The sequence below is a fragment of the Centroberyx affinis genome, unplaced genomic scaffold (assembly GCF_046629955.1).
Source record: "Centroberyx affinis isolate AG114_WGS23_722 - 3 ecotype Tasmania unplaced genomic scaffold, CSIRO-AGI_Caff_v1 ptg001791l_1, whole genome shotgun sequence".
Classification (NCBI taxonomy): domain Eukaryota; kingdom Metazoa; phylum Chordata; class Actinopteri; order Beryciformes; family Berycidae; genus Centroberyx; species Centroberyx affinis.
In genome coordinates this window covers 98,276-123,320 of record NW_027280181.1, presented here as the reverse complement: position 1 = coordinate 123,320, position 25,045 = coordinate 98,276, and the positions used below count along the sequence as shown (strand labels likewise).

General features: G+C 42.4%; 1 protein-coding gene across 3 annotated transcripts; it reads right to left on the bottom strand.

Annotated features, from left to right (window-relative positions):
* Positions 1-1,129: 1,129 nt before the first annotated feature.
* Positions 1,130-23,502, bottom strand: scaf11 (SR-related CTD-associated factor 11). Of its 3 annotated transcripts, none has more exons than XM_071529451.1 (15): positions 23,339-23,502; positions 18,990-19,035; positions 16,531-16,676; positions 14,929-15,012; positions 13,524-13,603; positions 13,297-13,376; positions 13,164-13,201; positions 12,487-12,560; positions 11,702-11,827; positions 9,834-9,934; positions 6,792-9,113; positions 5,868-6,199; positions 4,781-4,954; positions 3,272-3,391; positions 1,130-1,482 (listed from the first exon to the last, which is right to left on the bottom strand). In XM_071529451.1, the coding sequence occupies exons 2-15, from the start codon at positions 19,006-19,008 to the stop codon at positions 1,387-1,389; spliced, it is 3,792 nt and encodes a 1,263-aa protein (XP_071385552.1). In that variant the 5' UTR covers positions 19,009-19,035; positions 23,339-23,502; the 3' UTR covers positions 1,130-1,386. The 3 variants fall into 3 exon arrangements, with proteins under 3 accessions (XP_071385552.1, XP_071385553.1, XP_071385554.1); XM_071529452.1 differs by having other exon boundaries at positions 3,272-3,388; XM_071529453.1 differs by having other exon boundaries at positions 3,272-3,385.
* Positions 23,503-25,045: the final 1,543 nt, after the last annotated feature.

The following is a 25,045-nucleotide window of genomic DNA, read 5'->3' as shown; positions in this document are numbered from 1 at the left end:
AAACTGATTCTATGTCAGTCTACAAAGTATTGAGAACACCTCCTCTTGCCCTGAAATGGACTCAGGTTCAAGTGAAAGATTTGACTGATGAATCCACTCCAGATGTAGATGAAGAGGTTAAAGAAGGATTTTTCAGCCTTGAGACAACTGAGACCCGGACTGAGCAGAAGTCAGGTGGTTTTGTGTCCCAACTCAACATGAAGAATTCAAGACGTATTGATTTTAGGTAATAATCTGCAACATTTTCATCTAAATAAATGTCCATTTTGCTGCTCTCTCTCTGTCTGCGTGTTCTATACCACAACAGTGATTCAACCTCTATCCAGTTTATTAAAATCTTTTCCACTGTCTGTTCTAAACAGCCTGTCTGTGTCTGGTCGCTCTTTCCTGGGAAAGTGATTTCACGTTTCCGGTTTGTTCGGAATAAACAGTAGAAGAAGAACTGGGTAGTTACCATGAGCAGTGATAGCCACCATGGCTGAACAGACAGACAGAAGAGAAACTCAAACTGCAGTGACAGAAAATCCAAGCTCCGCCCACAATGTTTGATTGACAGCTGATCTCTGCAGAAACACCACAGTGAGGCTGAGGGTCAAAGATGGAGACTGAATGAAAAAGCGCTTTACAAACAGACGAGTCAGGAAGCAGCTAATTTATTCACTACTCTCTGGGTTCTTTGCACAGTTCATGTTCACGCAGTAACATTTATTACACGTCCGGGCGGGCGGGGGGGGGGGGGAAATCACCTGATCCCCCCCCCCGCCGAACCCGTGCCTTACATTACACGCTCACTGCTGATTGGCCATTCCCCACTTCCTGAACGCCTCAACCAATCAGGATCCCTGATACAATCACGCTCACAAGATTCCGGCCCTTTCGTCGGGGCCACAGAGATTAATAAAGGCAATGCACTTTTTTAAACTAAGCTTTCATCTGAAATATCATTATATAATATTTAAAAAAGAACAATGACAATATTCAATTAATAAGCTATGCAATCAGGAGGCCGTGGTGCTGCCAGGAGGAATTCATCGCACCAGCTGGCATTCTGGGAGAAGCTCTCCACTACATGAGCTGATGTGATTCGCTGAGCATCTCATCCCCCCACCCCCCCCCACCCCCTCCCCCCGCTACCCTGGGCTGCTTACAGTAGTTCCCAAGTCACATGATCTATGCAAAATAAAGGGCTCTTGCGTTACAATTTCTGATTGAGTAATTGTTTTTTCTAACAAAATATGAAAATCTATAGAAAAAAATCTTCATTCATTCAATGAAAGGTAGAGATATCAAAAAGAAAACAGGGCGGCGCTCCGTCGTCGTTGGGTCTGGAGGCCGGGTCCAGCCAGAGGAAATTGCACTTGAGCAGCAGACGGCGAGGCGGCGAGGTCACTTCTTGCGGGCGTGTTTGTATTTGTCCACGTAGGCCTTCACCAGGTTGGCCACCTTGCTGGAGTTCACCTCGCCGCTCTTGCTGTGACACACCTGAGGAGAGACGGCAAGCGGCGAGGGTCAAACACAGACTGAGGCCCGGTGCACGCTACAACGCAAAGAGGAACGGAGGAGACGTTTCTCACGTTCTCATAGGGCTGGGCGATATGGTTGAAATCAATATCATGATAATCGATATCAATATATATCACGATATGGTTCATGTATGCAAAATCACGTTAAATAATCAAATTAATGTTCATCTCATTGAACCGAATGGTAATGTTAGGTGTGATGTCAAACAAAACAGAAATTTTCAAATAATATTCCTACCATACCTCATTTTATCAGAGTTCTTAAGTAAAATTTGCTTGTCATCATCAATTCAGACAGCAGAAATGTGTGTCACGATATCAAAATATCTTCATATCATCACGACATGATTCCACTGAAAGACGATAAACGATAATATTGAATTATCGCCCAGCCCTACGTTCTCCTGTAGCAAAATGTGTCGCCCAGAATCTGAAACACGACACGAACATCTGCTGCAGTATCACACGTTTCAGTTAGGGAGGCTACATGAAAATTACTGCTGAACAAACAACTACCAATGAAGAAGTCAGTTGAATTCAAATTTTTTGGGTGAACTGTGTAAAGAAATGAAAATGGCGGTGGCTCAGAAGAGACACTGGCTGGTCTGGTGTACCTAACATCCAACTTACAACTTTTTCTTTTAGTGGTGATGTAGAATGTGTATAAAAGTACACATTCCTCTACAGGAGCCATTTAAAACTCTTTGCTCTCCCTGGTGGATAAATGCAGTTTTCCCTCAGACAGGCTGGAGGAAGCTGCTGGATGTGTGTGTGTGTGTGTGTGTGTGTGTGTGTGTGTGTGTGTGTGTGTGTGTGTGTTGGGTAAGCAGACAGCTTGCATAGGTAAAGACCTTCTTTAGTGTGGAGTCTGTAACTGTGAGGCCTCATGCTGCCTTCACCTCCTGTCAGATTTACTGTAAATACGAGCTGCTGACTGGGGAAAAAGGTTCATGTCTGCCTCCTAGTGGTGATTACAACTGGGATGTGTGTAGAGCTGCAACGATTAATTGATTAATCGATTAGCTGTCAACTATTAAATTATCGGCAACTATTTTGATAATCGATTAATCGGTTTGAGTAATTTTATAAGAAAAATAAGTTAAAAATTCTCTGATTCCAGCTTCTTAAATGTGAATATTTTCTGGTTTCTTTCCTCCTCTATGACAGTAAACTGAATATCTTTGGGTTGTGGACAAAACAAGACATTTGAGGACGTCATCTTGGGCTTTGGGAAACACTGATCCACATTTTTCACCATTTTCTGACATTTTATAGACCAAACAACTAATCGATTAATCGAGAAAATAATCGACCAATTAATCGACAATGAAAATAATCGTTAGTTGCAGCCCTAGATGTGTGGCATTTTGGTTTTTGTACATTGTGATATCTCAAACTTGGCGTCACAAATTACATAAGTATCTCAACTCAGGCAGAAAACATCCACCAATGTCGGCAGTCTAAGATAATAAAAATCAAAATTATAAGTTAAATTCACATTAATAAAATAAACCCTACTTACGAAAAGCGAGCAATATCTGCTGCAGTTTATTTATTGATTGATTTTAAATTCATAAATAAGTTATTTTGGATGAGGGCGTTCCAAAAAGTTAACAACAAATGTCGTCCCACGTTCACACCGGACACGTCTGGAGCGGTTTAGTCAGACTCTGCAGTGTTTACTCCTTCAGGTTCACTGGGGAAAGTGTGAACAACGTCATTCGATACCTTGCAGAGTTTCGTCTTACCTTCTCCACCGCTTTACGGACAATCTCCTTGTACTCCTCCTTTGTGATTTCCTTCTTTTGGTAGTAGGGCTTGATGGCTGTCTTCACTTCATTTATCGCTCTCTCCTGGATCTGCTGCTTCTGGAGCGAGAGCAGGAGGGAAGACAGAATACAGATCAAGTACCAAAACATCATAAGAGGCGTTAGGCTTTTCTTTAGAGCTGCAACGATTAATGGATTTGTTGTAAACTATTAAATTAATCGCCAACTATTTTGATAATCAATTAATTGGTTTGAGTAATTTTTTAAGAAAAGTCAAAATTCTCTGATTCCAGCTTCTTAAATGTGAATATTTTCTGGTTTCTTTACTCCTCTATGACAGTAAACTGAATATCTTTGGGTTGTGGACAAAACAAGACATTTGAGGACGTCATCTTGGGCTTTGGGAAACACTGATCCACATTTTTCACCATTTTCTGACATTTTATAGACCAAACAACTAATCAAATAGAGAAAATAATCAACAGATTAATCGTCAATGAAAATAATCGTTAGTTGCAGCCCTACTTTTCTACAACAATTACGATGTGAAGTGTCTGAAAGGATTTCCTCACTGTTGTCTCCATACATAGGAATAAAATAACAGGAGAGAAAAAAAACGGAAGGTGGCTAAAAAAAACTGTGTGGTTACCGCAACAGTTGCAAGAGTTGACATAGCAGCCAGTAAAACAAAGCTTTATGGGAAATGATCAACAGCTGGGAGGCCTCAGATCGCTGACAGAAACCATCTGTCATATTAATTCAGTTACAACATTTACCGGCTTCACTGAGCAAACTACAGAACAATTATGATCAGACAGCGGTGAGACAGAGGCTCTCACTGCTATTCTTTCATATTATAGATACTGTAGGTTTTCTAAAGTGAAGCATTGGAATATAGTAGATATAGTTATATATATATAGAATATAGTATATATAGTTATATATATATATAGAATATAGTATATATAGTTATATATATATAGAATATAGTATATATAGTTCTTGTTATTCATTTTTGGTCATATTATATTTACATTTTTTTTGTTTTCAAATAGAATCACTGGTCCGCAAAGATAATCGACAGATATTATGAAAAGATAAACTAACAGTAGAGAAAATAGAAAAAAAAACAGAAAACAATAGAGTAATAAACAAGTGAACAACAGTAGAAAACAGAAAAACAGAACAATTGAACAAGACTAGAACAATAGAAAACAATTGACAATAAAACAATTAAAAACAAAAGAAAACAACTGAACAAGACAATAGAACAACAATAGAAACCAATGGAAAAACTATAGAAAACAATAAAAAACAATATAAAACAACTGAACAATAGACAATAGAACAACAATAGAACACAATAGAAAAACAATAGAAAACACTGAACAATAGAGAATAGAACAATAGAACGCAACAGAAAAACTATGTAAAACAACAGAAACCAACAGAAAACCTAAAGTAAATGTTGGGTGATGCTGGGTCTACCTTCTCTTTCTTGGAGCTGTCAGCCTGAGCCTTGCTGTGCTGACCGGACTGGGTGGTGGAGGACGGCAGCGCCTGGCTGGCCATCTGCTGGCCCTGGGTCGCCACGGCGACGCCGGCTTTGGTCGGGGTGGGCAGCAGGGGGGGTTTCCCGTAACCCACCAGGCCGCTCGCCATCTAGGGCAAACCGGGAGACGGGGGTTAAGGATTCTGGGATTTCTGTCTGAAAATCTGTCTGAACCTCTCTGAGGACAGAGAGCTGAGTAGAAACCAACCAATAGACACACTAATAATGAAAAAACAAAGATCCAACCTTATTGATCACAGGTCAAAGGGCTGGGCGATCATTTAATATCGCTTATCATCTTTCAGTGGAATCATATCTTGATAAACATTTCTGACAAAATGAGGCATGAAACATTTTAAGGAATATTATTTGAAAATTTCAGTTTTGACAGTTTTCAGGTTAACATTATTATGCAGTTCAGTTCAATGCCATGAACATCAATTTGATTAACATGTAATTTTGTTGTAATGAAGCCATATCGAGATATATATTGTTCGAAAATCATTGATTAACATTGATTAATAATGATTTCAAACATGTCGCCCAGCCCTAGAGTGCATCACCAATTTGTGACAAGGAGACACGACTGGGAGCATCAAAATTGAGGTTTTGCACTTATTTGTTCCAAGTGAGTTTTGTTGAGTACGTTGAGTACTGGTATCATTAGTTAAACTTTGCAGTAGTAAGCAATTACTGGTAATTTGATTTTATTACTTACTGGTAATTTGATTTTATTACTTTTATTACTACAAATATTGAGCAATGAACATCAGATATATATTCTAATATCTAAAAGTATATAAAGAAGAAATAGGTTTTGCACATCTATAAAAGTATGAGTGACAGGTGCGTAGGATAAAAACCAAAAAGGTGGATACTTGATGATGCAGTATCATGCAGGTGTAGACAGTGTGCGGGATTATATTTCTTTCTCAATATATAGAGGTATAACACATTTTAAACCAAAATGGATATATAGCATTTTGCAGTGCAGCAGCCCTGTCCTGCCTACATCCCTCCTACCTGTGCTGCGTATGCGTCAGGCTGAGCCGCGGCGGTCTGGCTGCCTTGCTGCATGGGCGGCGGCGGCGGGGGCGGGGGGGGCAGGCCCTGGGCGCCCACGGCGGGCACCTGCAGCAGAGGCACGGCGGGGTGCAGGTGCATGGGGACCTGAGGCGGCATGGCGTACGGCGCCGCCGGCTGCAGGCTGACCGGCAGCGCCCCCCTCGGGCCCTGCAGCGGGTAGTGATGATGAAGAACGTTCATCTGGGGAGGATGAGGAGGCAGAGCGTTGATCACCGGGACGGGGGCGTTACCCGGGACCGCCGGGGGAGCGGCCTCGCTTTTAGCCGGGTCTGAAGAACGAGGAAGACGAAATCAAGAAACTGTCAGGTAAAATTATAGTCACATCATGAGATAGCACACAAAATAATGAAAATCAGTAGACGATTTATTCAAATGATCAGAAATATGAGCATATGGGCGACTAACATGCGTATGGGTGACACATATTTCAGAAATAGTGTCAGTGGCCTACGCAATAAATGCTAGAATGTGGAATCATCACAAAAGAGAAATGAATTCGAACTTGTTCAAGTACTGCAATCATGAGACTTTCCAAAGGAATAAATTCTCTACTAAATATCAAACTACTTCAAAGTAATTACAGTGTGGCAACCAGTGTTTCCTCTGTAATCTAATGGAGCAGAGGTGCCTGGGGGTTTCAGTTTGTGATGCGTTTGTTCACAGTTGAGGTTTCTAGTGCTAAACGGTGCTAAAATTATCTTTCTTTCCTTGCCTCAAAGAGAATATTAATCCCAAACACAAGTACTACACCTTATGTTTTAGAGAGAAATTATGCTGATTATAATATATAACATATTCTCCAGCAGCACCACTAACTGGCTCCAGAGGGAACTGGTTTTTGGGGTTGAGGAGGATCCTGACCTGCCGCCGCCGGCTGGTCCTCCTCCTGTCGGTTCCAGCCTCCTGCTCCTCCTCCTCCGCCTCTCTCCCTCCTGGAGTAATAGTCCTGAACGTCTGCCGGCAGCGTCCTCCTGACGGCCCAGCTGGACGCCGACGACCAGCCCGACCGGTCCATCGCGGACTCGCCCGGGTCCGCGTCTTTTCTCCGGCCGCCGCCCCGGTTCTCGTTGAAGCGGCTGTAGGCGTCGTTCCCTGAAGCGTTGCCCGTCCCTGAGAAGTTGTTCCTGGGCTGCCAGCGGCTGTCGGCCGTCTCCCCCTGCTGGTTGTAGAAGGAGCGGTTGCAGCCGCTCTGCCCCGCGCCGCGGCCGCGCTCCGACCCGCCCCAGCCCCCCCGGGTCCACGAGTCGCCCCCGACCCCCCCGCTGTTACGGTGCTCCTCCCAGCGCGAGCCGCCGGTCGCCCCGGAGTCTCGGCTCCTGCTCTCGGCGTCGTTTCGAGTCCTTTCCTGAACCCAGTCCGGGTTGTTGGAGCGGCTCTGGCGATCGGGGGAAGTCTCCGTGAGCGATCCGTTTTCAAAACGGCCCCCGCCGCCGTACCGCCGCGTGTCACCGCCCGCCCCGCCGCTCTGCCCCGACCTCCACCCGCCCCGCCGCTCCTTCCTCTGGGGAGACTGCTCTCTGGAGGCCGGCCGCTCGGGACTGGCCCCCCGCCTGTACTGCCTCGTTCTGGATCGAGATCTGGAGCGGGACCTGGACCTGGACCTGGAGCGACTCCTGGATCGCCGCCTCTTCCTCTCGCGGCTGCGCTCCCTCCTGGAATAGTCTCTCTCTCCGTCCCGCTCCCTGTCTCTCTCTCTGCTGCGAGCGCGGGACGAGCGGCTGGAGGGCGGGCTGCCGTCCCGCTCTCTGGACCGGGAGCGGGAGCGCCTGGACGACTCCCGCCTGGACTCCCTCTTGGGGGACCAGGTGGAGGTCGGGGAGTGGAAGCGAGAGCGCCGCTGCCTGCCGTTCTTCCTCTCCTGGCTCCGGTCTCTCTCCTCCCGCCGGTCCTTGTCGCTCTCTTCCTTGGCGGCTCGGCTCGCGGAGGCCGGAGGCTCCGCGTCGGCCGGGGCGGGGCTCTCGCTCGGCCGCTCCGGGGCGGGGTCGTCTCCGCGTTCGCTGTCGGGCGAACCGCAGTCCATGGGGACGACGTTGGTGTCGTCCTTAGATGGATTGTCGTCTTTAGCCCCTTCCTCGGATCTCTCGTCGTCCGAACGCTCTTCCGAACCGAGCGTTTTAGCGTCCGCGTCCTCACGGGCTTTTTCCTCTCGGGCGTCTAAACTGTGCGGCGACTCTCCGGCGGAGGGGGAACCGGGCGGCGGCGGCGAGTTCTCACCCGGTTCCGTCTTCTCCTCCTCCTCCTCCAAAGATTCGGTTTCATCTCTGACCTCCGGCGAACCCGCACAGATCTCCATTTCGTCACCCTGCTCGTCTCGGTCAGACCGCGGAGAGGTCGGGTTCTCCAGCGTCCCGTTGTGAGAGTCGGAAGGCAGCGGCGAACTCCTTTTCTCAGAGTCCGACTCCCCGGAGGGAGCGGGGCTGCCTTGCCGCTCCTCCTCTTCCTCCATTTCGCCCCGGTCACCTTCCGAACACGAACCGGGGCTGTTGGGAGGCGAGTTTGAGGGCGAAGACTGGTTCTCTTCTACCTCTTCCTCCTCCTCCTCCTCCTCCTCCTCTTCTGGTTTCTGTTCCTGTTCGTGTTCGTCAGATTGTTCCTGAGTCTCATCTTCCTCCTGCCCCACATCATTACCCAAAGGTTCTGGACTGCCTTGCTCATCAGCAGGACTAGAACCGTCATGATCTTCCTTGAAGCTTCCCTCGCCGTCAGAGTGCTGCAGCTCCGAGTTGTTCATTGGTTGTTCCTTATCTGCTTCGTCTTCATCCTCCTCCTTCTCCTCCTCCTCCTCCTCCTCCTCCTCCTTGTTCCCCCCTTCGTCCTCTTCCTCCTCGCTCGCCGTCGGGCTGCTAACGACTCGGGGAGAGGCCTTTTTCCTCGCCGGGGCTTTCCTTTTCCCGCTGGCCTTCCGGTTCGTCACCTGCTTCCCCTTCCTCTTGGCGGGCACCTGAGAAGCTTTCCCCGGCTTGGCGGGCTGGCCGGCGGAGGAGTCGGAGTCCGACGAGTTGGACTGCGGCGGGGACGCGGGCTCCGGCGCGGGGGCTTGTTCCTGGGCTTTGCTGTGGCGTCCGGATCGTCTGGACGGCAGAGACTCCGCCTCTTTGGTGGGAGCTTTGGAGCCCGAAGCCCGGCCGCCACGCTTCTCGCCTCCTTTGGGACAAGTGACGGCGCAGACGACACCCTGAAACACTGGAGGACATCGGAAACCTCATGAGCAAGAACCGCAAGGCATTTAAACACACAAGCAGCAATTTCTTATTCCACATTTGTTCTTGAAGAGATTGACTTGTACTTAAAATTAGTTTTTGGGACTTTCTTGGCCCACAGTAGCTCAAAATACTACTTTATTTTACTTCAGTGTTAAGAAAACTTTTAATTCCTCAAATTACATATGATTCTCATGTCCAGCTGTCACAAGCTCAGACAATACATTTAAATGTAGATCTAAGCAGTAGAGTAATCTTGAAGTGGGTTGGCTGTTTCAACAGGGGACGATTCAGATCATAACTGCTAATTTAAATATTTTATCTTGTGATAAATAATGCAGTTATGATATTCCTGATTAATGCATGAAGGAAGTTTGTTCAGTTATTTCTGACCAGCAGTGTTTTTTTTGCAAATTAGTGATGCTCAATTTGAAAAAAAAAAAAAGTAATATTTCCTGAAATTCATCATTCAATATCTCTAAAATATAGAAGATCCAATCTACAAAACTGTGTTTTTGTCAACCAAGGACACAAGTGGTTTTAAAAAAAAATACAGATTGTGCCTCATTTTGAATCAAAGCTTTTAATTTATTACCAATAAAACCAAAAATTTGAGTATTAAAATAACTTGAATACCGGCCATTATCATGTTGGTGCCATGAACTCACAAGGACTTACAGAACAAAATGTGTGTGTGACTCACCAAAATGCCCGGGGCCAAACGATGAACTGGAGGTGAAGGGAGAGGAGGAGGATCCGAACGGAAATGGGCTGTGGTTCCAGTTTGAGGGATGGAAACTCTGTCTGTGAAGCCACCATGATATTGTCAACATACAAATACGATGTTGTTCATTTCAGCATCAATAGGAGCATAATGAATCATGTTATGTAAGTTTCTTTAGAGATGTTTTTAGAGGATTTTATCTCACCTGAACAAATTAGTTCAGGAGAGATAAAATCTTTTCTTTCTTTGTTTTTAACACATAAAACACATATTTTATGACCTTTTCTTTTCATCACTTTGCTTCTATGTTTTATAACAAATAACTATATGGCAACAGACAAACAATTAAACTTGATTTGGCCACATACATTCATTGTGCATCCAAAATCATGTTTGGATGGACACCGCTAACATGCTTCACAGGATGAGCATCGCAAAAACGTACATCCAGAATCTGAATAATTTAAATCTGCATTTACAATAATAATGTACAGGATCCTATTCTATGTAGGGAAGCCTTTCTCTTGTATTGCTGATTTGCGGTGCTAAATCCCAAACCTATAAACTTCAAAAACTGTCAAAAGACACCAGGTAGCACACTCACAGTGTAAGGCAGATCTCAGTTTCACTTATTTATTCTGGTCATGTCATAAAAACATGCTGATGTTTCAACCTCTTGTCCTTCATCAGAGTGTGTTCGTCTCTGAGGAAAAATGCCCAGGAATTTGTCTTGGTGACACTGACAACTTCGGATGAGATCACACCTACAGTTTGTTTTCTTTGGTCCAAACCACAGTCGAACCAGGCCTTGTAAACAAAAGTCACATGACTCACAAGCAGCTCGTTTATTTAACCTGTCACCCTGCAGGTTAGAGAGACAAAACAAATCTGATTCCAGTCTCTGTAACATGAGCTATTTGCTGTAATTTTTCTTCTGTGGTGTTCATACACATGAAGAAACAGCTGAATATGAGCATCAGTCCAGACTGTGGTTTGCCCTGGGTTCATTTTGTTTTGCTTTATGCTGGTTTTTGGCGTTATTTCCAAAAGTTGGTTCGATTTTGTTCTCTGAACCGCCCTGCAGTTTGTTAAGAAGAGGACTGACACTCGCATTTTCTGTCGTCTCTGTGTCATAATTTGGTGCTACCAGAGTTCGAATAGCATTGTTCCAGGGTTCCTACACATTTTCAATTAAAAAATTCCATACTTTTTCCAGACCTTGATTTGTTTTGAAGATTTTGTCTGGTGTTCAATATGATTTACACAGATAGACATCTTGCCCCTGCTAACTAGGTCATATCACTGTATAGATGAAGATTGTTCTTCACAGCGACAAATATCAGAATATGTGAGATGATTGGCAGGGTTCCTACACGCTTTCCATTTTAAAATTCCATATTTTTCCCAGACCCTATGTTCTTGACCGGATTTGATTTTGGTGGGTATTTGATATAATGCATGCTGACAGCGGCTGGGTAATAAGAGCGTCCCTCTATCTGAACATTATTCTTCACATCAACAAAAACTGTGGACTCAAAGTGGCTCTACAACAACATAAAAGCTAGAATTATGTGTGTATCGGACCTGAACCGCAACATTTTCCATACTTTTCCAGACATTTTTTTCAAATTCCCAAACTATTCAAGACCTGGAAATGATCAAATTCATTTTTAATACTTTTCCAGACCTGCGTAGGAACCCTCAAATGAACTGAAATGAAAAAGGTAAACACTCCAGAGTTTGAGTAAACCGCTCCAAACTTGCTGGGTGTGAACGCACACAGGAGGAGCTGTGACACCCGATCCAGGGACAAACAGACATTTAAGTGAACGGCGGGGTAGAGTTACCTTGAGGTGCCACCGGCGGGTATGGGCGCAGCAGGAGAAAGCCACGGACAGTCTTGCGTCTGCGGTTTGCACTGTTTGAACCCGGAGTCATAAGGCGTCTCCTCTGCTGCCCAAACCGGCTCCGCACTGCAGGAGGAGGAGCAACACACAGACACAGACAGACAGAAAGGATGTCAGTTATAAGGTATTTCCACAAACGTTAAAGCTGCACTAAGCCTGTTTTTAAGGAAAAATACACCTGTCTTATCAGCTCAAATCACAAAATAAGAGCCATAGATTCGTCTTTGACCAAATTAAACTCTGAGTATGGACACCGTCGGGAATTCTCTGCACACCGGAAGTGACAAATCGAAACTTGAGTGAAATCCCTCTGTGCTTTAAAGTGTGAAAAATTCAAACGGTTTCCTCTCACTGCCACTTTAAGCAGTCAACTGTGCAAAGTTGCCTAGTGCAGATTTAAATCAACAATAAACAAATCAGTACAGGAAACACCGATGAAAAGTGTGTTTTGTCGGTCAGAAAGTGGGGCTTTTGCTAGATATTGTGATTGCAACTGTTTTTAGTCTTGATTTGAGGAACAACATTTTTTACTTTTACGTCTTCCATCTTAACATGTTGACTACATTCAACTACAGCACACATTCTATTGGCAATTAAATATTTTATTACCCATCTACCAATATTCTATGATTATTTATTGTGGAAACCAAAAGCACAGTTAATCGTGGAGTCTTATTTTCAAGGCGAACTAGTAAAGTTTAGTCTGAGAGCGGCGTGTGACTTACATGTCTTGTGTCAAAGTTCCCATTAATGAGCCGAATGGAGACGGTGACCAGGTGCAGCACTGTGTTCCTCTCACCTGGATAAAAAAAATACATTAAAACACTGAAGTGACTGGACCAAGGTTGTTATCGTTAACGAAAACTAACGAAATAACGAAAACTAGGTGTGAAAAAACATTTTCGTTAACTGAAATAAAAATAAAAACAAAAAAAAACGATAACTAACTGAAACTGTATTGCGTGTTTACAAAACAAACTAAAATAAACTGAAATTATAGAGAAAATGTCATTAGTTTTCGTCTTTGTCAATTTATTTCATACATAAGCCTAATATTTTGAATTTTTGAATCTCGCCCCTGACAAATACCCCATATTACAAAAAAAGACTAAAACTAACACTGAAACTAATAAAAACTAAACTAAAACTAAGCACTTTCAAAAAATAAAAACTAAACTAAACTAGCAAACCCGCTTTGAAAACTAATTAAAACTAAACTGAAATTGAAAACAAAAAGTCAAAACGAAATAAAAATAAAAACTAATGAAAAATGCAAAACTATAATAACCTTGGACCTCTCTCTCTCAAACTGGGCAGAAATAGTTGGAAAAATGTTTTTGGGGGGGATTTATTTTTGGGATGAGCATCGCTGAAAAAGGAACAAAATAAATAAAAGTCAAACCTTTTTTCTGTTCATTGAAGACGGGTCATCATCGCTACCTGGAGAACACAGTGACATACTATCTTAGACCTGGTTCACCACATGCGAGTCAGTCAGACAAAGATAATGATGAAAAAGGGGGATTTTAACGTACATTTCCTCACAAGTCCTTTTGCTTTGGCGTCTGGCGCTCTCTCCGCCTTCTGCCGTCTCAATCTTCTTCCCTGCTTACTTCTGAAAACAAAACAGACATCGGCAGTGTTCTCAAAGCGGTTTACACAATATTCGATTTTACAGTCGAATGGGCAAAGTATTCAAAATAAGAGAATTAATGTGATTTGGGAACTATCCCTTTAAGCCCCTGAAATAAATCCCACTCACTTGAGACAGACTTTTTGTTCTGGGTTTCTGCAGCAGCACCGTTCAGCTTCAGGCTGACTCGCTCGTTTTCTCACTGGAACCTAAAAAAACAACATCGACAAGAGCAGAGTTTAGTTTCGGTGGCAAAGTTTACAATTTCTAATTTAAGCATTAAAGACTCTATAGACAACTTTTTTGCTTTAACTTATCATTATGAAGTAAATGTTGATTGCACAGTGTAATGTCTATAGAATAATGACACCATCTGCGTTTAGATTGGTTCCCTATAAGCCTCGCTTTCACCATGCAATTCTGTCTGCCACCGGGTACGATCTCCCGGGACAAGGAAGGCTCGAATTACGGCACAAAGGAAGTGCGTCATCCATTGCGCAACCAACAGAGGTCCGGTAGCTATCCCCAGTAAAAAAAAAAAAAAAAGGTAGCTATCCCCAGTAGCGGAAATGGCGGACGGTGGAACAACCGCAGTGACAGTGGAAACACTACCCTCTATCATAGCACTGAGATCGGGGTTTCTAGTTCAAATTGGGATTGTTTCTTGCTTTGGACAGTAGTAGTTTGGACAGTAGCAGGCTGCTGGTGGTAGCGTTAACCATGTTGCTAACGTTTCTGGCTGCTAGCGTTAGCGTTAGCCATGTTGCTAACGCTACCGCTAGCAGCCAGAAAACGAACCAGGAGCTACAAGGAAGCCAGGACCAGCCAGAAACATACATCTATGTTGTTAGCTATCGTAGCTATCGTTAGCAATGTTAGCCATGTTGCTAACGCTAGCTAACGCTAACGCTAGCAGCCAGAAACAAACAAATGATCCATTGTCCGTTTGATAATCTAAACAAAGAACACGTTTTCTTGCAGTGGCCTTTCTAAAATGAGCAGTGGTGAAAGTTACTATATTGTGTTATGATCAAGGAGTTGATAAGCAGACAGATGGTTTGTTCTGTTGCACAGAGCTAGGCTCTAACAGAAAGAGATCCGGTTGTCTTTGCAACAGCAGCGCAAACAACAAAACCACTTGGAAACGCTAGAGGGGGACAACGGGGGGAAAGTTGAAAAATTGTCTGTATCCACTTTAAGCATTAAGCTGTGTTAAAAGGAAAATACCAGTTATTATTTATAAGCCATTTACTTCTGTCTACGTCTAGTTTACATTTCCTCCAATCATTTTGCATGTATGCAATTAGGTTATTTTTTTAACATTTACGTGTATTTCTGCATTTTCTAAAACAGACTTTATGGTGTCAAACGTAGCTTGAAATTAACTGCTGTCCCAGCTAATAAAGCCTTGGATGTGACAGTAAAGTGTTTTTGAGGGATTTTGAGGAGGCTGGACTATTGGCATAAACTCAAAAAAAAAAAAAAACACCAGTGTTCTCCTTTAAGTTTCATCACTGCAAGAAACCAGACGGACCTGAACGCATCCCAGAGTCGGGTCCCATTTGTAAACATTAGTGAAAGGCCTTCTGTCCACCGGGCAGGAAGGAACCGTCTGTGACTGAAAAATAAAACAAAAAACAAAACAACAAAATGAATCATTAACATACAGCAGCAGCAAGCAAGATGCAGAATTAGGGTTTAGAACGATACATAGGATGGCTGATATGTGGGCCGATACTGGCTTTTTCATGAAAAATAAATAAAAATAGAAGTGAGGATATGATTTTACTCCACAGCTTCAGGGGTCTCAAACTGTAAAACCTGCAATTAAACCTTCTTCAGCCTTGCAACTTGATCTTTATTCTCTTTTGATGCATTTTAATTCTTTATTTATTCTCTGTTCTTCTACACTTTATCGCTTTTTATTTGTTTTTTTATTTATCTTATCCTGTGTTTCTTATCTAATGCACTTTGAATTGGCTTTGTGTACGAAATGTGCTGTATAAATAAACTTGCCTTGCCTTAAGGAGCTGATAACACTAAAAGAATTTAATCAGTCTGGGTTTCAGTGGAGAGTTTTAGTGTCCCATGACGCTCTAAATGCTGTTTCAGAGGCTTTTCCACCCTGACAAGATGAAAATGCTAGGGGAAACACTGAATACTTTACAATATAAAAATTTGGTGTGAAATCGGTCAAATCTAAATACGGTTTTCAGCAGCGTCAATCCAAAAATATCAGTAACAGCCTTCAAAAACCTGTATCTTTCGATCCCTAACAGAAATACATCTAAGTCACATATTTAAAAAGAGATGCAAGTCAAATGAAAAAGGGGTAACATGTACTATAGCGTACACAGCAGCTGGTCTACTGATTAAATGTATGACTGAAGGGTCAAAACACCTGAACACATGCAATCTGCATTTAGATCCATTAAGTTTTCAATAGAGCTGAACAATTAATAGAAAAAAAACGAAAACGCAACATTCCAAACAAGGTGTTTTAGAGCTGGATCTTTGTTCCACGAATGAAGTGCAAATATTGGTGAAAACCTTTCATCAGACTCAAACTCAGTAAATCCTGCTCACTGACATCTATTTTATTTTTAACAATATCACTTTGATTTAAACAATTTTAAAATTCTAAAAAGGAAAATCTTGTGATGATATGAATCACAGCTTAAATCTCAATTGCAATATTCTGCCAAATAATCACAATTAGATTTTTTTATTAATATCTTTCAGCTCTCGTCTAAATACTACAGTTGTGTAAGAGACAAATTATTTATACTGTAGGTCCAAAAATCCCCAAACTTATCCTTTAAATCATTTTTCAATCGCGCTGATGGAACAAGGCCAGAAAAAAACAGAAAGGAAAGTGAAGAAAAAGACAATACATGTGATGATATGAACCACAGTTTAAATCGAAATTACAATATTCTGTTATGTAATCGCAATTAGATTTTCTCATTATCTTTCAGCCCTAGTTTTCAACAGCATCAAGTCAAACAGAGGAAAACCAATGTTGTGCGTAGTTTTTACATTTGGACTTAAAATCAAAAGGCAGTCTCTATCAACCCATATATTATCACATATTTGATGGAATCCTAAATGAAACCATATTGGCGCTGCCCCTCACCTCGGCCCACGTCAGGAGGCACCCGAGGCAGAAGACGTGGCAGCAGCTGTCGGGCATGGCCAGGTCGCCTCCCGCCAGGACGCCCAGGCAGATGGGACACCTCTCCGCCTCCTCGGCCTCCGTCCCATCAGGCGCACCCTGGCCACCTGCACACAACACAGAGGACACAGTTTAAACATGATGTGTGTACACATATACACATAAAAAGTGATATATATATATCACTTTTTAAGATGTAGTCTATATCTCCCCAGTCTAAACAATAGACCGGGGAGAAGAGGAATGACATGCAGTTACACAGTGTGTGTCAGAGATGAGATAATACGCTTATCTCGCAATATGATTCGATACACAATATACAGTTCACTATTCAATACAACCACAATACGATGTAATCAATAAAAGTTCAGTGACAACAAAGTCTGACTGTGCAGAATTTTGTTCATTTCTGAGACACAAAAGCTTTCTAGCGATGCCATTGGCTGCTAGAATGTAAACAAGAGCAAAAAGCTGAATGAAGTCCCATTTTTTCGATTCCTAGCTGGACCACACACACACACATATATATACATATATATATATATATATATATATATATATATATATATATATATATCTACACACGATACAAAATCAGATCCTGAGGCACGCAGCCTATATGTGATTTTATTTGTGTTGTATTTGAGCACTCAACGGAATTTGTCAGTGTTGCCATGAAGTAAACCTTACTTATGCACTAATGTGTGTACCCTTTTTATTATTATTTTTTTTCTGACACCATTGTTTTACTATGGCCCTTGTCTGGAGGTAGGGGTGGGGGGGACTTGGCTTGTGGGATTATTACTTGATCTTATTTGTTTTTTATATCCTTGATACCTCAATACTTAAATTCTGTGTTTTCTCCTGTAAACGGCTCTGTGTGTGAGAAAAGTCAATAAATAAATTGTTTAAAAAAAAAAAAGTAAACCTTACTTCATTCACGTGACACAACGGTCAAGTTTGGCGCCTTGATTTGGTATTTAGGGAGACGCTTGAATTCAGCCAAAACTCAAAGACGCACACTGTCACCGACGTGTTGAAACAAGTGGGACGAGTGTAGGAACAAAAACAGATGTGACTTCTTTTGTTTTTGCTCAGGTTACATTGGTATCAGATATGAGTTACATCCTAGAATAGATATGAACACTCATCCAAAAGAAATAAAAAATGAGCAGCAATTCAGAACTGATCATGAAGGCCTGCAGTGTGAACGAAGCCGTAGTAAAAACATCAAAGCCTTTCTCCTCAGTTTCAGTTTCAAGCTGCTGTTTGTCGCCTTCATGAGCAGCGCAGAGCCGGCTGATACGGCCAAAAGATATCACATCACAAGCCCCATTCCAGTGTAAGGTCACAATTGTGGCTAAGATGCCAAAGTCTTCATCTTCAGTCTGACATTGCCTCCACTCTAACCGATTTCCGTGGGGGAGGGGGATTTGATTTCCCCCTAACCAATCACTAGAGACCAACGTATCCACCTGAATCTAACGTCATTTTAATTCGACACTGATGTGAAAAAAACATCTCCCCTTTGAATGAATGCCTTCAAAGCAGAGTGCTGTTCGGATTTCAAAGTAATTTGTACTTTTAATGGATTTAGAACAGCCTGGATAGCAGCGTCTATCTTGTCTACAGCGGTCGCCATTGTTGTTATTACTCCTCCTTGGTTCCGGCACACAGCTTGACAACAGCGTTAGTCCCGCCCGTGGCTCTGATTGGCTAATCGTTAGTCCCCCCCCGGCACTCATTGGACCGATCATTTTTCAACTGAGAGAAACCGCTGTTTCATGTCACGATGCCAGACCAGAATCAGTCAGCACTGTGGAGTGGGCGGAGTCAAAGGTCTGGACCCAGGCAAAAACCCGATGCCTTTGCTTGATATTGTGATCACCATAATCAACTAACTATTAGGTGATATCAACAGCTTGACTATTTTCAACAGCAACAAATGTTCTAATTGAAACAAAATATTGTCTGTATGCCAATATTCTATTATTATTAATTGTGGAAACTAAATCCACAATATATAATTATTATACACCAGTGCATTGCCCGTTCAAAACATGCCTGTTCGGAACGGGCCGATTGCTTGGCCTCCGGTATCGCTGCTTGCAGCTTTCTCGAGAACCGCTCATCCAAACAACTTCACACTCGACACCGCACGTCCTCGGGTCCCCGGCAATACACCCGCCAAGTGTGAGGTAGATCGGACAAACGGTTCTTGAGATATGCGAAAGACACACATACAGACAGAGATTCCTTGCTTTATAATATGATGATTAGCTGTGCGGTCCTGCGCCGATGTAAAACTGAGGCGATGCATTCAGGGACCAAACCGACCTGGATGACCATTCCAGTCGCTGCTAAACGACATGAAACCTGAAACATGGTTCTGCTTTGTGAACCGTTTGTTGGACACTCACCACTTCCAGCTCCGGTCATGTCCGCCCCCGGCTGCCCTGATCACCACTGAAAAACAAAAAGGTGAAGAAGAAGAAGAAAAGGTGAGAAAACGACTCACTTCACTGTTCATCTCCTGCTGCTATAAAGGTGTTGTTGATACAAAAGATTGATCAATAGCTACTTTATCTATTTATCCCACAGGGCGATTCAATTCAGATTCCATTCTCATAGCAGCAACACACACTTCTGACACAAAAAACAAACTAAATACTGTAATAGAGCTGTTTTGTTTTTTTCAAATAAACCACTATATTCACCCCCCCGTCCAGTCACCTGACGGATTAACATCTTAACATACAGTGCTGTCTCTGCCCTTCATTAAAGCCACAGTACGCCCCCCCCTCGCCCCTCCCTCTCCTCCCAGTCCAGCCAATAGCAATCAGCGTGCAGTTGATTGACAACTCGAGGTGAAGCCCTCCTGCTCCAAAGTTTATCTCAACTGGTCAGATGCCCGAGCCACAAAATTTACCTTGACAGCAAACAAAACTCTGACATATCATCTCATTCATTCATGTTCGCCCAACATGGAAATTACTTTTGCTGAATCCAAACAAAACGTCAACTTATAACACGAACCTACGGCGGCTTTAAGCAATAAACAAACATTCTGTAGCCTTCACCCACATTCAACATATAGGCTACATATCCTATTCACTCCCTAAACTTTTTATCTCATGTAAAATAAAGAAACTTTTTCTAGAGACTTTATGTGCAGCAAGAATCAATATTTTGCACCAGTGGTTTTTCCATAACTTGTCAGCAGCCTAAAAAACATTTTTGCAGTAGGTATAAATTTGTATGTAAATTTTCACTATTTACATATCCTACTTAAAAAATCATATGGTTCAACAGGTAAAATGCATTCTGTGATATTGTGTCCCACCTTAAAGTTTCAATTGGCTTCACTGGGACAAAAAAGTAGCTGTGGGTTGCTGATTAATTTTAATCATGAAGTTCAAGAATGGCTCTTATTTGGATATTTATGTCAGGATATATGGACAATCTAATTTTTCTTGTGCAATAAGTCCAGATGATGAATTTTCATTGTATTCATATTTTTCTAGGAGTGGAGGAAATTTACCAGCAGCTAAATGAAGGCAAAGGAATGAAAGTAGCCTATTATTTTTCCACTTGAGATTAGGGCTGAAAAATTTTATCGAAATTTTATCAAAATCGCAATATGGCCTACTGCAATTTTCAAATCGCAGGAGGCGCAATATTTGTCAAAGGTGAAATGTGTGTCAAAATACCATTTTAAATTAAATATTGTTGTGCTGCAGAGATGTCCTGGCCTACACATCATATTCTACAGACTTAAGAAAACATCTTTGTTGGGTACAGATCCCCGCAAAAATCACACCGTAATCATTTTAATACGTTTTTCAATGAAAATGAGAATAATGATGTAAAAATTATCATTCCCTCTAATATCGCAAATCATATCGCAATTGCAATATCAGTCAAAATAATCGCAATTAGATATTTTTTTCAAAATCGTTCAGCCCTACTTGAGATAGAGTTACAGTAAGGCAGTTGCACAAATTACTTTTCTATTATGTGAATCACTGACGGGGACGAGCTGCCAAACTGGAATTATCAACCGCCAGCCTGCAAGCAGTCGAGTCCAACTCTGATTCAACTGACATGAAAAACATCTCTGAAGTGTAATGAGGCGCAAGTGGAACGAGCCACAGCACCACTTCAGAAATAGAGCTGTACATTTAAAAATAATAATAATATTAAAAACACTGACACACTGATGCTGAAACTGATCTCCTCTTGCTTATAGAAGTGGAACCGGCAGAGTCTGAGCTCAGCAAGAAGCAACAAGTTATGAGTCCAACTGTGCAAAAACAACTGCGGGCAAATGGTGTTGTCAGTCACCGACCGGCCAAAGACAACACGAGGTTTGTGTCCAGTCCACCAAAACCCAAACCAAACTCAGGGCAGAGAAAGAGTTTTACACAAGATCACCTTCTGTTTGCTTTTTACGCCCCTAAACTCTCAGAATGACTTCTGTTGGTATTTTTTTTTAAGAAAAAGTTACAGACAAATCTTTTTAATCTGGCTTTTAATTAGGGTTATTCCACGTACGTAGGATTTTATGTTCATATTCCTCTTTTTTCTCATTCTTTTCGTCTTAATAACCTGTTTTACTCATATTTTTGCATCAACTATTTTACTGCTTGTTAAGTATTTGTGTTTAAATCCTGTTTTTATTTATTTTTACGACGACAGGTGAAGCACTTTGGGCTACAATTCTGAATGAAATCTGTACAAATAAAGTGTATTATTATCAGTAAGAGTGCCCAAAAAACTTTAGAATAAATTAAATAGAAACGCTCACTCAACAGACTGAGCCACAGAAAGTTAAGCTCAAACTGGGGTTATTACACACTGCTCAGACATGACCGCTTTAATTACAATTCGTTTTCAGTGGAAGCTTTACAGAGGGGAAATATTGCCCTATTTAAGTCTGACATAAGAGAATATTCTTAGTACTGACATGCACACGGTTTCTTGCAACTTCCAACTGTGTGAAACATTTCTAATTACCAAAATCAGGAGGCAAGGACAGTTTTTCCACTCTAAAATCTGACTGAGAAAGCTTCTGAATATTCGGCCTGACCCAGTATATCTGATACTGATGTTTTTGGAATGAAGCTGCCAATATCTGATATTGTGTGCAGATATTCTGTTTATATAATTTGGACCGTATTCATGCTGAAAGAATGCAGTGTTTCCCCCAGAATTGTATGTTTGTCAGGGTGGAAAAGCCTCTGAAAAAGCATTTACATGATCATGGGAGGCTAAATCTCTTTATTTATATCAATGCTGCTGAAATTCTCAGGTTTGCTCCTTAAAGTAGGGAGTGGCAGGTTTTATTTGCAGGTTTTACAGGCTGGTTCAGTATCCTCACCTCCATCTTATCGATAGTAAGCATGAGCCGATATCGATATTTTACTTAAAGGCCAATATCAGCCCGATATATCAGCTTACCTACTGACAACTCACGATGCTGCCACCTCTCTCTAAGCTTCTCCAAGTTATTAACACAGTCAGATTTAGATTTAGATAAAGCCATGTTTCATATGAGAATCTATGAGAAGCGTGGGACGAGGAAGTGAAGGAGTGTGAAGCTTGCTAATGTGTTTTTTCCTTTCTTTCACCCACTTTCTCCCACTCGGGCCTTTCCATATGTGTCTGACTACAACATGTGAGTTTTAATGAAGACCACTATGAAGCAAAACAGATTAGATTTGCTATAAAATGAAGATTAATCTTACAATACTTAGGTAAGGGCAATAATTATCTGTGATGTATTAAATACTGCAACTGTGGGTACAAAATATGTCTATATGATATTCTGACTGGCTTCATTTGACAACAGTGAAAATCTGAAATACACCCTATGGCAAAAAAAAAATCAATGAGGTCAAGTGATTACATAATGGTGAACTTTGAGTAGTGTTGGGTGCAGAAGCCCTGGTCCATACATCAGAGTCATGGTGAACAGCCATCTGACAGACAGGGAGCAGGAAGCTCGGCCTGTGATTTAAAAACACTGCCAGCTCCCTTTGGCCATTTTAATCACAACGATCTTTAACGGTAAAAGTGAAACTTGATCAGCAGACTCCGGCCTGGGGAAATGTCAGCCTCGGTCTAGGGGAGAAACCCACAAGTCTAATCTCCAACTGCCTAAAAATAAACCTAGTCAACACTGGCCTTGTCCATTAATCTGCAGCGTTGTACTACAACTGACAAAACAACTTTGCATTCATCTAACTAACACTGCTGGCTAACTCCAAGCCTGAAACATCCACCACACGTTAGCCTAGCTAAAGTTGGTTGACGTTACATGTAAAATGTGGTTGTCGTCGGAGGCAGTTGATCTGGCAGCCAGGTACTTTGGAAAGCTTGCTGCTGTGTACTAGCACGGCCTGGCTTCTGGACACACTAAATTAGCAGCAACTTGACTGGCAACAACCAAGAGAACTGAACTGCCAGTGCCAACACGACGGAGACAACATGGTTGTTGTTGGTTAGCCAGGCAGCTAATGCTAGCTAAAAACATAGCCATTTGTTAGCTAGCTAGCGGTTGTTAGCTAAATAGCAAACATGGCTAAATAGTGTCTAATATTAGCCGTGCTGGTTGAATTGAAGGTCACAAGCTAGCTAGCAGGAGCAACAAGCGAATTTAGCTAATAGCAAGCTAGCTGCTTTGAACAACAGCACCGCTGCTTACGTCGCGTTAGCTTGCTAGCTAGCTGTTAGCTGTCGTTAGCTAACGTTAACTGTCGTTACTCACCGAGAAGCGTTGCTAGCTTAGCTACTGCGGCTGGCTAGCACGTAGTAGGCTGTTTTTGTTAGCGTCCAAACTCTTGCTGGGAAATGCTGAGGAATCGCACGACCCGGGAATTATTTTTGGCTAGAAACTGAGCGTAGCTTTCAGAAAGTCTCAGCCACATGTCTCGAGTGTCTGCCGAGACTTGTGGTGCAGCTGGCGCCCCCTGCCGGAGCTGCAGCACAGCAGCGGTTTATCCTTCCCTTCACCAACACACTACACTCATTTAAATAGCCTACATTATTTATGTCCTCCTAATTTTAAACCAGCTTATCATAACTGTGAGCACCTAACACCACTGTTAGCCCAGTATTTAGCAGCAGAACAATCATAACAAAAAACTTTTTTTTCTGTCATATTGCTATACAAACTTGATGTGAGCCTGTGATACAATACTGAGTTTGTAGTGACTTACTGTAGGCTATAGCTTTTCTCGGCTATTATTTACTCTGTTGTTTTACTCTGGACTTCCCAATAAATACCCATTAGATCACAGACCCCCCTTTTGATAAGATTTTGTCCCACTTGGCCCATCGGAGATGTTTTTGTATAATTTTGTAGAGAATCATATGGCTGTGGGTGGGGAGAGGGCACATACGATCAAACCAGTCATCCATATCCATTCTTTCGTTGTGCTATCACCTAGAGAGAAAAAAATAATGGTGAAAATGAATTATTCCTGATTTTGCTGGACCCTTGGAACTTCTCGGGACTCTTTCAAGGACCCCTGGCGGTCCCCGGACCCCACTTTGAGAGCCACAGACATAGAGGACCTGTAAAAGTGACTTCCAGGCTCTTTTTCACCGTGTTTTGAAACCAGGGGTGCAGAGGAGTGAAAACCTACCAGAATACACTTTACTCTGCTTCAAGTCAGGCCTAGCATCCTCATCATCATCATCATCATCATCATCATGTGATACATCTTGGACTTCGTCTCAGTCTCGGCCATTACTGGATGTTGATATGACTTTTCCCCGCCTATCTGAATATTTTCAAATGTTATTTTGCGATTAAAGTGTTGTAATTTACTTTTTTGGTGTACCCACTTTCCCTCAACCTGTCTTGTCTACTTCAGTTAGTGATTTACTACATTTCCCAGGATGCCTTTCAACAACCCCCAGAGAACAGGCCTGAACCTGTTGCATTCAGCTGAGGGTTATACATGTAGGAGGAGAGAGGTAGCGATAGTGGAGTGAGAGTTTTTTTTCCAGGCAAGATAAAGTGAGAGTCTCTCCCCCATACTCAAACTCCATCCTGTCTCTCTGCTGCAGTGCATTCTGGTCTCTCTCCTGCTCCTGTGGGTGGAGAAATTGGTCTCTCTCCTCTTCTACGATGGATTTCTCCCTGTATGATTGTTGAACGTCTCTCGGTGCAAAATGGCGGCTCTAGAAAGAAGCCCTCGCTCTTTGATTCTGAGGGACTGACACCAAAACCTGACGTTTACCGCTGAGGTTTTACATCCTGAAACATTTTCTCATATCAAACTCCACTGGAGCTGCTGGAAACATCTGGAGGTGACGTCACCTCGTCTACGATTGGCCGGTTATCCACCAAGAAGAGAAACACAACTAACTACTGGATGGACCCAGGAATGAAAAATACATCACCAACCGCTGTTTACGTGTTTTAAGGTGGATTTTTCCTTTAAGAAACTCCTTAAGCATTATTTGG